At 35.1% G+C, this 14,944-nt stretch overlaps 2 protein-coding genes across 2 annotated transcripts; both read right to left on the bottom strand.

The window, feature by feature from the left end:
- Positions 1 to 439: 439 nt before the first annotated feature.
- On the bottom strand, positions 440 to 5,485 carry LOC107866792 (WD repeat-containing protein LWD1). The gene is made up of 2 exons (XM_047411398.1): positions 4,262 to 5,485; positions 440 to 1,390 (listed from the first exon to the last, which is right to left on the bottom strand). Exon 1 carries the CDS (start codon positions 5,360 to 5,362, stop codon positions 4,319 to 4,321), a length of 1,044 nt encoding a protein of 347 aa, XP_047267354.1. The 5' UTR covers positions 5,363 to 5,485; the 3' UTR covers positions 440 to 1,390; positions 4,262 to 4,318.
- Positions 5,486 to 7,712: 2,227 nt separating this feature from the next.
- LOC107866793 (catalase isozyme 3) lies at positions 7,713 to 12,824 on the bottom strand. The gene is given in 8 exon segments (NM_001324922.1): positions 7,713 to 8,006; positions 8,100 to 8,193; positions 8,283 to 8,350; positions 8,544 to 8,633; positions 8,931 to 9,707; positions 10,489 to 10,766; positions 11,728 to 11,824; positions 12,778 to 12,824. Coding segments are annotated over 8 exon segments (1,479 nt in total). The 5' UTR covers positions 12,793 to 12,824; the 3' UTR covers positions 7,713 to 7,946.
- Between the last annotated feature and the right edge of the window lie 2,120 nt (positions 12,825 to 14,944).

Below are 14,944 nucleotides of genomic sequence, written 5' to 3'. Positions count from 1 at the left end.
AAGGTTAAAGTTGAAAAAAAAAAGTCCAATTATTTTTGGGATAATACTCACAAAAATACCTTTAACCTTGATCAAATTTTCAATTAAGTATACTAAACTTTGCAGGGGTCCTATTACCCCCCTAGAATTTTTTTTTTCGTATTTTAATGACATATATCTGCCCATTTGGACACGTATAAATATGAGGTTGTGTAAAAACGAGACTAGCGCGTGTATTACATCACCAGCCGCCGAAACCGGGTATAGAATTATAGAGAGGAATTAAATCCACTTTAAAAAGTCTAGGGATAATAGGACCCCCACAAAATTCAGTATGCTCAACTAAAAATCCGATCAAAGTTAAGGTATTTTTGTGAGTATTATCACATTATTTTTTGATTCCTTAAACAACTCACCTAATAAGTTAAAATCAATCTACATATCATCACAACTTAAATAATAAGTTAAACTCAGTCAATTTATTATTAGTTTATTACAACTATATAGTATGAAAACTAGTAAGTTAAAACCATTCTATATATTATTACAACTCAACTAGTGAGTGAGTGATAGGGTCTATTTGAGTAGATATTAATGTTTGGAAAAAAATACAGTATATATTTACACAAATTTGAAAACTAGTGCCAAATGACACTTGTTTAGGGAAAGGGTGTCTGCCATTAATTTGATATTGTAAACCCATAGTTTCAAATTTTATGAAGTAACGGGATTTAAGTCTGGAGAGCGTAAAGTGTACACAGTCCATACCACTAGCATCGGCATTCAAATCCAAAATTTAATAGTGATATGAACAAAGCCAATAGCAATTCGCCATTTGAGTCACATAGGAGAGAGCACTAGCCTCTGCCCAGTTACCTGTACCTGGGAACAAGAACAGGCAAAAATTAGGCAACCAACGTAAATCCTCATTGCACCACCTTCCCCCTACCAACTTCCATGAGAATTCGATTTCACAACTTCAGGACTAGGTTTATTCTTGAACCGGATGTTCTTCGTCATTGCAACAACTAAGCTATCCCCCATTTCAGCTCCAGGTTGACTTCCTGATATCATCGATGCTTCACCAGCTGAGACATGGAGACTGATATCAAGTTCCATGTCCTATTCACATTTGGCTTCACCTCGACTTATTTCACAGTGCATCTTGCCTTCAGATTTCCCACTCGACAATAATAGGTGGGCACCTTGCTATAGATGTACCAACAGGATTAGAGAGAGGCATCTCAACCCAACTGCAGACGGATCTTTCTTTCTTGCCTGCAATAACAAAACCAGCCGATAGCCGATCGAGGTACTAAACTACCTGTCAGCTGCCCTTGATCTCTCTCTCTCTCTCCTGGCTGCTTGACGTTGTTCTCCTTCTCAATGATGCACTTGAAGACAACAGTACCTGCAACCACATACTTTAGGAAGTATTTCATAACACTTTCGATAGAATTTAGATTCCTACCATAGGAATCCTCCGATATCTGAAGTTCAAAGTGAAAACTCAACCTGAACATCAGTTCCAGCCAAACTTGCCATCGAGACCAATAAACATTTTCTTCCATGAATTAAGAGTAAAGATGCATGAAGACAAACTGACTAGGCAAGTGATAAAATAGTAGAAATATTACATGTGGACTGCAATATTGGAGCTCCAACATATCTCATTATTCACACATGAAGAGAATAATGTAACTTCTAAGTGAAGCCTGCTGATCATTCATCATTCAAACTATTCACAGTAACGGAGTTATCACTCGTGCCATCATAGCCAGGCACACGCCGAAAAGCATCAAATAACTTAAGTATACTGCCGTTGGAGCTCTATTGGATGTGCAATTAAAGTGAACAATGAAAGAAAAAAGCACCAGCAGAAATGGAAAGTATCTAAATTTTCAAGTGGACTAGATGAGGTGTGAGATTGTTCAGATAAAATCCAAATTATGAACCTGACTTGACAACAGAGGCTTGTAATTTCCAGGGTGAAGAATAAATAAATGGAGAGTCACCTTCACGCTCCCCCGACAATGAATGATGAGAAAAACAGGAGCAGTTGTGGGCAATATCTATATTCAACAGCGGACTGGACAAAGTTCAAATTGGTTGGACATATCTGGTTTATGAGAATCAAAGTTCAAAATTTCAAGTTGAAAAATAAATAGACAAAGCGTCAACTGATCACGCTCTTCGATCAAGACATGAGAAGAAATGAAAATATCTAATTGCTGAAAGGGATACTCGCATCTGCTATCCTTCGGGTGTGCAACCCTGCTTGCAGACCACACGGGAGAGGTAAAATACACTAGGCAAGCCCCGTATGATGAACTCGACCGAAAAAGCATGATTTCGAACCTAAGATCCCTGCAACTTCACACCAAAAATGCAATATTTTCAACGTAAAGAGAGCATCACATTTTCGCGCTTCGTTGTCACAACACAAAGAGGAACCACTTAATTCTCCGTATAAACACAAGGATCAAGCCTTTACAAGAAATAGTGCAGATCCAGTTAAAACATCAAAAGATTTAGAACAATCCACACATGCACCATTAAAGTTGTGTGGAAACTAAAGGTTATTTTTCTTCGCAACAAGGCGTCCTAATCAGATCGAAGTACCTATCCTGCCTTTCTAAGTTCACATACACATACATAGCACAACGACTAGTGTACTACATGCTTGGACCCTTTTTTCCTATGAAAAAGAAACATTTCTACTTTTGCAGTTCATGAAACCTTCATTGTGATTATAGTGACGAGCACACTTCGTAACATTAACTTGGGGCTGCATATAGTTTGGCCCAAGGTGGAGTCTCTTGGTATCAGAGTATGAGATATCCTAGTCAGGAAAATCTTTATCATCCGAATAGTAAATACCAGGGACAACAATGGCAGAGCAAAAAAGCAAGCTGCTTGTTGGAAAAGTTGCATGTTAAATAAAATAGTCAAATAAGATTCTGCTACGATATCAAACCATATCTTTTTCAAGAAAGGTTACAGTGCTCTAATCATCAGAACAAAGGCTTTGTTGGAGCAATATTTACTGTTACAAACGAATGCAGAAGTGTGGCCTTGTTCTTCTTATAAGGATATTAAGAATTCTAATAAGTGTTTTAGCTTCCTCTACGTGTGACATTGGTTTCCTTTACAACAAAGTTAAAATAACAAAATAAATTCATTTTCATTCCCTGGATGGAGCTGCTTACATCTTCAACACACGTTGCATTCCTTTCCTTTCACACAGTCCATATGCATGTTGGATGATCTCTGCCTAACATCACCTCCCACATTAATTCGGCACATAAGATACCAATCCATTCCTGAATCTGCTTTATTCCATTGTATCACATATTCTGATCCATTGTATCTCAATCCAACTTTCTTTTATTGAGAATGTCAACTCGGAATTCTAAGTCTTAAAGATGAAAAAACACACAATACCAATACCATACATATACACCACATATCATTCAAAATTGAGTTTTCAACAATGAAAAAGTTCTACTATTGAGCATATTTATTATGATGACTGCCTCCGTCTGGACTCAAGCCCATAGTACCAAAATTTAGTTGTTGGGAAGTAGCTCATAACTGAGGCAGTGAGCATTCAGAAATCATCGGAGATACCTACTCTTTGAACTGACAAGAGAAAAATGTAAAATCTAGAGTTTGTGGGTTCAAAATGAGTGTGATCTTATATGTATATATGTATACACACACACGCGCACAAAGATTCACTCTTATCAAATGGGAATTTTATAGGTTGCACGCGAAGTTGATCTTGTTACTAAATAAATTACAAAAAGGAAAGGCCTCTTGCTATCCTTTTGCTCACTTCTGCATGTCTCAGATTTGAGATGTTCCATGGAAAAGTAACTTTTCGGAACGGTTAATAAATGACAGCTAAAACTCTTGTGATCAGTTGATAAGAAGTTTAAACCACCACTACTAGTATTTATCTTACAAGTAGCAATTTCAAAAGTCAGTATGTTGAAGTAAAACAGTTCCATAATGTCGAAAAATCCTTCCGGAAACATCAAAACACATGGTTTGACTAGTCCAATTGTTGTTTTCAATAAACATAATACAAACTACAGAAGTTTCAGACCAACCACAACAATGCTGACGAACTAAATCCACGTACAACGTGAATTCCAATTACTTCTACGATAATAGAGCCCTAGGCACAAGATATACTATTCAGGTCTAACTACTGTCAGTAATAAGCCTCTTTTTTCATTTTCGGAATAAAATACCAAGAAAAAAAGACAATTTTTACTTGGAGAAGAATGCCTGGAGGAGGACCACTGAAGCTGAAGTGCGAGTATACACCAATTCACACCCTTAGAATCTGAAGCTTGTTGGAGAAAGCAATGGCAACCCAATCAGGCTGCGACGAAGACCACTGAAGCTGCTCGATTTCTGCACCAGCAGTATACGCCAGAATAGGATCCAATCCACCTTCAATTGGCTGACCCATCGAAGATAAATCCCAAATAAGCGCCTGCGAATCATCACCAGCAGTACAAATATGACAAGAACTATGAGGAGCCCAAGCAATAGCATTCACACTAGCTTGATGCCTCTGCAATTCCACAACAGGTAGCGTAGGAAAACGAATATCCAAAACAACAACCTTTGCACTATCCATTATTATCGTAGCCATATACCTAGGATCCTGTTTGTTCCATCCAAGCCTTACAAGCGGCGTATCAGGCTCAGAACTCTCATAAATAATCGTCGAATGCTCCTTATCCCTCAAATCAAAAACCCTAACCGATCCATCAGCAGATACAGAAGCAAACACACCAACACCACCCCAAGCAATATCATAAACCTCTTTATCATGCGCAATTAACTGCGTATCCACAGTTTCCCTCTCAATATCCCAAATCGTACACGTCGTATCAATACTTGACGTCCCAATCCTCCTAGGCTCGGCCTCATTCCAATCAAATGAAGTCAACGGACCCGAAAACTCACTATTCCGATTATTATTCAACAAACTCTTAATCTCAACCCGATTATTATCCCCATTAACCCTCCAAATCCTTAAATAATCACTCGATGTAGCTAAAAGATCAGGCTTCTGACATTCCTTATCGGGTATAAAAATTACCTTCGTAGGCGGGTACGGGTGTTCGAATGAGAGTTTCGAGTCGGATCGGATTTCGCCATTGGAGTCATCAAGCTGGACAATTTCGACCCGGTTCGGGTACTGTTCGAGTAAACTAGCGATAGCGAGACGGTACTTTTTGTCCTTGCGGACAGACCAATTCATAGCGTAAATGTGCCATGGAGCTTCGTATGTGTAGATCTCGGAGCGGCGTTGTTGTTCGTCGGATCCGTCTTGTTGGTTCGGGTCACTGCTTGCTCCCATTTAGGGTTTTTCGCCGGCGGTTGGATTAGGGTTTGAAGGGATGGAGATTGGGGATTTTGTTGAGTGGGGAGAAGGGAAGTGAGCTGGTGAAGTCAAAGATTTTAGTCCAACTTATAAATTTGGAAATTGCACTTTACTCCTTTATAGTTGTCTTTTTTTTTTTTTCTTTTCTCTCTGTCAATTATTGCAAAATCAAATAGAATAAAATAAGACCGAATGCATAAAAATACTTTTGACTTAATAATTTTAAAAAGTTTATATATATATATATATATATATATATATTTTTAAGCGTTTATTAGGTAGACAAATTAATTACTTCGGGACTGTTTGGTGTGAGGTATAAGTTATAATAATATCGAAATAAAATATATGATTATTTTATCCATTTTGATTTGAGGTATTAGTTAACTAATTATTTATCCCATCATTTATACTTTAGTGATGGAATAAGTTATCCCACCATATATATGGTGGAATAACTAATCTCGAGATAACTTGTTCCCAACCAAACGACCCCTAATGGGTTGTATTAGTTATTTTACCGATAATATGAGATAAAAATAACACTAAAATTTTGAAATGATTTATTCAATAAATTTTGTCCCAAGCAAACGTGGGATAAACTAATCCTAAAATTAATTCCGAGATTTGTTATCATTTATCTCTTGTATCAAACAAGCCTTTAATATATGTGATCTCGTTTCGTTATGTGAGCTAATCCCAATAAGCAATAAAATTTCATGTATGTTTCAATTGAGAGATAATACATAAATATGACCCTAAACTTGACACCAAATTATAACTTTAACGTTAAATTTTGACAGTGCACAAATAAAACCTTTAACTATTCAAAACCTGAACAAATATGACCTCCAATTTTGCAACCCCCATTCGTGAGTTTCACTCGCGCCTATGTGGAAAGGTAATCCAATCACACGATATCACATCGTTAAAAGGACTCACTTGGAAGGAGGTCATATTTGTGCAGTTTTGAATAGTTAAAGGTCATATTTGTATATTGTCAAAATTTTATTTTTTTGTGTTCAAACGACGTCGTTTTTATTGTTATTATAATTTTTTTATTCATTTAGGGATCGAATCCGCGCAGTAGGCTGAAGGAAGCGCCCAAGAAGAGCAAATAACATCACTGGGCTATCTAAGTGTCTTGTTTCATGTGGTTCAACATTAATATACGTACATAAATATAGATTTTCTACCTTATATATATAACGTAATTTTTTTACCGAGGAGGTTCTGGTGAACCCCATGGAAACCACGTAGGTCCACCCCTGTGTTAATTTAATAATATTTTTATAACGTTAATTTAATATACTACTGCTACTATCTTTAATAATGTTAAGTTAATAACTTAAATAAATTTAATATTTAGATATTTAAATAAATTATATTTCGATAAATTATATTTAGATATATTATATAACTTAAATTCACCCTCTGCTTTATAATATATACATACCCGCGCGATTTTTTCGTATGAGGTTGACCCACCTAATTAATAAATCTTTAATATTGTTCTTTTTCCGCAATGACAAAAGAAATTAGATACCATTTTAATCTTTGAGCCAAAAATAATAAAAAAATAATAGTGAAAAGTCATTTAAAGGTAATATTTGTGTAGTTTTGTATAGTTAAAGGTCATATTTGTGCACTGTCAAAGTTTAAGGTCAAAGTTATAATCTGCTGTCAAGTTTAGGGTCATATTTATGTATTATCTCTTCAATTGATATTGATGTGTATGAATCAGTACCAATCTTTTGAGATTTATGTTTCATGATCAACATCTAAGGATTCAAGACTTGATCACCTTAGAAAAACAAGGGCGATATTGGATGACAACTCAGAGCACGAGATCTCAGATTGACGAATCAGTCTAAGATTGAGAGAACCTCAATAACCCGCTATATCGGATGATGCAATTGAACAACATCGGACATGGGAGATGTGTTGCTTAAGGAGGACCTTCGCTTTTGTAATAAATAGCTAGGATTTTCTTTTCTTAAACTTACACTAGAGAGTATTTTGATCTTGTTGGAAGTTTTTGTTGAACCTTGTTGTGAAACGTTAGTTGCGAGCGGATTAGTTTCACTCAAGGTCGTCTCGGGAGTTAAAAAGTGTTTTTTATCATAGAATTAACGTTATAGGGTCATCAATTTAATAAACTTTTAATTTCTCTTCTTGTGTCTCTTTTCGCATTTTGTATCTTATCAGAAACTAATCTCAATTTTTAATAAATTAGGATTTGAAGAAAGAATAGAATGTCACAAATATGAAAGAATAAAATGTCACATATTTAGCTGATACAGTACAACGGATAGGCGAGCTAGAATACGGGAATGGAGAATCCTTTTATTTGACGCATAAGAAGAAGGCTTAGGATACTTAGATGATACTAAGACGTTAAGACTTATTCAACATCAGAACTAATACAAGAAAGTTTGTTTGGTGCAGCAACATACAACCCCAATCACCAAAACAGTATACCAGAACAAACATTGTTTTCTTGGATTTCTTCTTCAGCACAGCAACAACATACGAAATCCCGTTATCAGTCATCACACCTTCACATTGTAGGCTTTACATTGAGACGAGAGGCGAGCTTCTGACCAAGAGACTTGTCAGCCTGCGGCATATTCATGCAAATCATTTGTTATCGTTGTGTACATCAGGGTAAAATGTGGTGTACTGATGAACGTTTAAAGGAAAGAACTCAGACCTGTGACCAGTATGAGAGCCAAATAGTGCGTATTTCATGAGTGACTCGAGGTTCAGATAGAGCATCAACCCATCTGCAGATAAATCTTTCTTGCCTGCAATCACAGGGCCGGCAGATAAGCACATACTTAATAGGGGTGGCAAGTTGGTGAGTGAGAAATATAGCAAAGGAACTAGACTATACCTGTCAGGGGCCCAAGATCGGTATCTCTCCCCTGGCTGCTTGAAGTTGTTCTCTTTCTGAATGATGCACTGCAATAAATGACCGAGCGTAAAGTTGACACGACTTAGAATCAAAACATGAGCAGAGTACTATATATATATATATATTCTACCATGGAACAGATAAGGCCAAAAGCGGCCTGTCAAAACTGCTATAATAAAATAAACTTCGCATCAGAAACCATGATTTTCGCTGCCAACGATAAAATAAACTGTGTTTTACCCTATCACGTTTTCCATTCAAGACACGAGGAGGAATTGGGTACTGCTCTGCATGGCGACAAGGATCAAACCTTGAGGGAAAATAGTTGACCTGAAAAAGCATACAGCATCAAGTTAAAACATCAAAAGAGTGTGAACTATCAACAAATGCACTCTTAAAGTAGTGTGGGAACCAAAATTCGCAACTTAGCTCCATAATCAGACCAAAGTGCCTACTCCTGCCTTCCTAAGTTTCAACAGACAACGCCACATCTAATCTAATAACATAATAACATGATTACTAACCCTTCTCTTTACTTGTGGAACGGATGAACATTTCTACTTTAAACTACCCACCAAAAAAACACTGCGTCAACAACCGGCATAGCAAGGGTGTATTATACTATACCTCTTCATCACGGTGCATGAAATTCATGAAACCTTCATGGTGATTATTGTGATGAGCACACTTGGGAGCGTTAGGTGGAAGCTGCAGATAGTTTGGCCCAAGACGGTGTCTCTGGGTATCAGCATATGAGAATACCCTAGTCTGGAGAAGCTTATCATCCGAGTAATGGATACCAGGGACAATAATGGCAGGGCAAAAAGCAAGCTGCTCGTTCTCTACAAAGAAGTTGTCGATATTCTTGTTCAATACCAAGCGACCAACTGGTTGTAATGGCAAAATGTCCTCAGGCCAGATCTTGGTTACATCTAAGGGGTCAAAGTCAAATTTGTCTTCATGATCAGGATCGATAGTTTGGATGAACAGTTTCCACTCTGGATAGTTCCCAGCAGCAATTGAATCATAGAGATCCTGGGTGGCGTGACTATGATTTGTTCCACCAACCTTAACAGCTTCGTCATCCAACAAGCATTTGACTCCACAAGTTGGTTTCCAATGGAATTTCACATAATGTGCTTTCCCAGCTTTGTTGATCAGCGTGTAGGTATTAACACCGGAACCTTCCATGTGCCTGTAATCTTGTGGGATACCCAGATCATCAAACAGGAAACTGAACATATGAAGACTTTCTGGATGGTGAGAGAAGAAATCAAGGATCCTCCAGTTCTCCTGAATGTGGGACTTTGGATTTGGTTTTAGAGCATGAACCATGTCAGGGAACTTCATTCCATCACGGACAAAGAAGACAGGGAAGTTGTTTCCAACCAGATCGAAGTTACCCTGAATTACAAAAACGAGCACAGATGCAGAAGTAAGGAGGTGTCAATGAAAATTTTAGTACCAACACAAAAAGAAGCAAAATATCGACTAAACAAAAGAAACTAATGAATGCAGCACGTTCATTTTCAGCAAACACAAACTAAGTACAGAGCCTCCATTGTTCAGGAAACAGAAAATGGCCCTTACGTAAATTACTATTTCCATCAAAGAAAAATCATGAGAACAAGAAACACATGATACACTTCATTGAAGTGAACATTCTCTTTGACACTTGAATACTCCCTTCAACATCGTATTTGTTCGAAATCCATGAGAGACCAAACCATCTCAATGCAGCACCACATAAATGATTTTATGATCTACGCATGGTGTTTAGGCTTGTAAACAGATGCAGCTGGATTTCATCGAGTTCGAGATTGAGATTATTAATTTAAACAAATTCATATGAACATAGAGTATTGCTGTTCAAAATTTACTCAAAAGGATGAGACAAATGGAAAAATCATCATGCAAATTAAGCAACACTAAAGGCTGAAACCAAACACTACTCACATTAGAATACTTGACCTTTCAATTCTCAGTTTTCCAAATGGACACTTGCTTCAACCTGTTCTATAAATCAATTGCTGATTCCAAAGCCAGGAAGAGAAATGAAGTATAGGCTTGTGTTTCCACAATGCTCTCTTACCAGCTTGACAGGCATACAATTTAGGGTACCGATGAATAAAAATCTGGCACTGAAGACATTGCAAGAAAAAACTAGCATCTGATTGAAAATTACCTCTCTGGTGTAAAACTTTACAGCGAATCCTCTGGGATCCCTGAGGGTTTCGGGGCTTCCACGCTCGTGAATAACAGTAGAGAACCTCACAATAACAGGTGTCTGGACACCAGGAGCTCGAAGAAAATCAGCACATGTAAGACGGGTTATATCATGAGTGACCTCAAAGAAACCCTTGGCACTGGCACCTCTGGCATGAACAACACGCTCTGGGATTCTCTCACGATCAAAATTGGCAAGCTTCTCAAGCAAATGATAATCCTCGAGAAGAATTGGCCCTAAAAAAAAGAATGGCAAGTTTCAATACTCTTATCCAAGGTGTGAAATCCACTAAAAACTGGAAATGTTGCAAATGTTAATATAATATCTCTAAAGAGAAAACTACAGAATCTTATCTGTAATGATCTCACAAAAATAACCTTTATTACACGAGACAAATTGCATGGTTTGAAATATGCAAAGAACTTTTAATCACTTTAATCAGGTTCTACTAACTCTTTCCTGATTCAAATTATTCAAATGGCATAAATAGTTAAGAGTGATGATCTTCAAGGGACCATCATGCATTGTTTCCATCTTTCAACCATCTACATTTTCCTATCGTATTACACTATTTTCTGCTAACTATTAGGAACGGTGTTACTCATACTATGTTAGATATTCTTCAAGAGAAAAGTGAAACATCAGGCATACGTACAAAAACAGTAAAGCAATTTATTAGTTGCCATTCAACAAATGACCATCTAGATCACACACTTTTTTCCTAGCAGAGCATCAAGGAGTACCAGTATCAGGCTAAGAAATTAGGAGAACAGTAACTCCTGCTTTTTCTTTTCATATTTATGTATTCATAATGATTTAACACAAACGAAAGAGTGTCCCTAAAATCAGGCGATGCATTCACTTTCTGACCCGATTCAGAAATACAAATAGGACGATATGCGCATCTAGAGATGACAGACACTATATTGTTTCGACTCCTATCGTCCTAACCATTTAAGTAGCTAGGTAAACATGTCTCCCTACAACTTAAGGTGGAACTCATCATATCAAAAACAACAAGTTATATCATACTGGAATCTGGTTTCCCATGCGCATGAAAAATACAAGTTAGAAGGAATAATAGTTCTTATCAATCAACTATCGCTTTACTAGTCGGGAATATGTACTTATACCAAAAATCAGAATAAAAGAGAAAACTTTACACACTATAAGAAAGGTGAGAGTAGGAAAAAGCACCTCTAGCTCCCACGGTCAGGGAAGAATTGTTGTTATACACCGGAGCACCTGAATTAGTTGTCCAATAGGGCGAATTGGCAGCGCTTGAAGGACGGTGCTGCATCAAATTTCATACTCATTAATCATTAACCTCGTGTGCATCACACAGTAATAAAAAGCAACCAAAATACCACTACAGACACTTAACCATTTTAGCTCCATAAAAGGTACATCAACAAATAAAAATGAAAACTAAACTATTTTGGATATGAAGACAGGAGTTGATTCCTGAGATTGACACTCAATTGATGGTTATTACTCCCTCCTTTTTCTATTTATTTGTCCTTCTCATTTCTAGTACAGCTGTTTAAAAAAGAATGTCTATTTCCCTTACTTAGCAACTCTTTAATTGCAATGTTCCACATGACATGTTAAAAGATCACAAGATTAAAGAATATTTTGATACATGTGACATATCTTTATTCAAGACCACAAGATTCAAAATTTTTTTTATTTCTTAAACTTCGCATCAAATCAAAATTTTAAAAAATATTAAAACGCATGAAGTATCTCAAAAAGTCACGTTTTTCAACTAAAATGTGACCTTTTTAAAAGTATAAACTATTAACTAAGTTATCATCTAACAAATCAACCCCCAAAACAATGATAAAACTGACCTTTGCAAGATCAAAACTAATCAAACAAAACACACAAATCCACACACTCTTTTAACAACAACAACAAGAAGATACCAAATTAACTAGGGCAAAATAAGCTTCAAATACCAAATTAAACCCCCAAAATAACTCAAATTAACCAAAAATAAGAAATCGAAATCTCAATTTCTCCGCATACATCGTTATTCCTTCACATGCCACAATGAACAAACATTAAAAAGGGATTAGAAACAGATTAATCTACAAAAATCTAATCAAACAACAAACAAACAAACAAAAAAAAAAACTTAAATCCTCTACAGCCTAACAGATCATATTTAAAAAAAAATAAAAAAAATAAAAAAAATAAAAAAATAAAAAGAACTCTTCAATAGAAATTGAAAAAAGAAAATACCTTGTAGGGATCCATAGCGAAAGAAAAGAGGAAAATAGATAGAAGCAAAGAAGAAGTTTATTTTTCGGGAGTGTGTAAAAAATGAGCTGATTTAATATTTATATCCAACTCGTCGGGTCATTTTCCAACCGCCTGTTTCTCCTTTTATGGCTCGCTTTTCTATTTTTACCCATTTTATTTTAATTAAAAATAATAATAATATCCATTACTTATCCACATTTTTAGTTTCTTTTTTCCTATTTTTACAATTGAATATAAATATTTGTTATTGCCCCCTGCTTATTGTTATCTTATTTTATATTATTTGGATAATTATGTCGTGAGGATTATTTTTTGTACAACTCAATTAATTTTACGAGATATTTATCTTCATTCAGGCCTTATTTTAGATATAAATAAATGCTGATTTAAAATTGAAGATATTAAAATAATAATAATTATATCTTATATCATTGGAGGTAAAAAAACTAGATGAATAAAATAAGTTATCTGTAAATTTTATATTAGTAGATAAAGTTTCACAGTAAAATGATAAAGTCAATAAAAATTTAAATAATAGGTTACTACAAAGTGTGATTAGATGTTCTTCAAATTAGTTTAACTATATTTCTAGTCTCAATCAATTAAAAAAAAAAAATTAAAAATGAAAGGAGAGGGTCCACAAATCAAAATCTTGTTGTTTATCAAATGATTTTTTGCCTTTTTGTGGGGTTGATTAAATAAATGTCCTTTTCTTATGCCATAGTTTAGATTATATTTTTTTCTAAAAAAAACAAAACAAAAAAGGCATAAATATAAGTTTACAACAAACATTGGACCCTAATTTAATTTTTAAAAACATTAAACTCTACAAATTAAAGTTTAAAATATTTTCTCATAATATTTGTAATTTATGAAGGAAAGTCTTAAAATAAATGGTAAAAGTTTTTGTCATGTGATTAAGAAGTCGTGGGTTCAGATCGTGAAGACAAATTTTTCACAAAATCGTTGAATAAAATTATGTATAATAGACTCTTGAATTATGTCTTCCCGCAGCAGAAAGTTTAATACATCAAACGCGAAACTACTCTACGATAAATATGCTAGTATGATTATTTTATATCAGAAGATTTAATATATAAAACATCGAACTACTCTACGACAAACATGCTAATATGCTTTGAAATCCAAAAAAAAAAAAGTGAGATGTACTTAGATTTTATTACTAATTTGCAGGAGGAGATAGAAAAGCAATTTCTAATAGGTAACAGTTAGCTAAAATTTTCTACTATTATTTTGTGGTGAATTATATCAAGATCTTTTTTACCGTAAAATACAATAAATATAAATTGTGGTACCAACTCATTTCCACACGTCACACAATTTATTTATTTATTTATTTTTATTGAGTAGTACGTAAGGCAATTTTTTTTCTTATCAAACTTTTGGAGTTTATCCCAAAGCTAATCTCTCTACAAACACAGATGAGTTGGGCCGTTGTGATGACGACACGTGTCATGGAAGGACCTAGAAGTGTGTGCACAGCCCAGTTAATATTCCAAAGTGGCTTATGAAAGCTATGTTGGAGTTTCTTTAATGGTTGGAGATTATAAGTGTGAACGCAGCAGAATTGATAAGATTCTGTTTATAGGGATTAATTATTACAGTATGGGCATCAGTTTCTGGGCCCACCAATAATTTTGAAAAATTTCAGAAATAGCAATTCTGCTGTAATTATAACTTTTATAGCAATAATTTTATAATTACGAAAAGTATCAAATTGTATTTTATATTTAAGTAAAATGTTGTTATATAAATACATATACAAATATATATGTATTACTTATAAATACATATGCACAACTGAAAAATACATATTCTTCTATTACTATGAAGTGGGTAAAATATTGCTACTTTTGCTATAAGTTGTAATTTTGAAAAAGTGTTGCTATTTATTGTAATTATAGTCTTAAAAATGCTAGTTTCTGTAATTTTTTCAATTTAATTTCTCAAATTTGAGAAGAGTAGAGTGTACAGACATATCACTTCTACTTCATCGGTAAGGTAGAGAGGCGATCTTTAATAGACGACGGTTGGCTCAAGAAAAAAAAAAACAGCTTGGAAAAAGAAAGTAGTAGTCCTTCACGATGGTTCAGTTGGTTTGGAGGGCTTTTATCCACGTGGATGA

Source organism: Capsicum annuum, chromosome 4 (assembly GCF_002878395.1).
Source record: "Capsicum annuum cultivar UCD-10X-F1 chromosome 4, UCD10Xv1.1, whole genome shotgun sequence".
NCBI classification, from domain to species: Eukaryota; Viridiplantae; Streptophyta; class Magnoliopsida; order Solanales; family Solanaceae; genus Capsicum; species Capsicum annuum.
The sequence above is the reverse complement of the archived record's forward strand: the minus strand, read 5'-3'. Positions and strand labels throughout refer to the sequence as shown.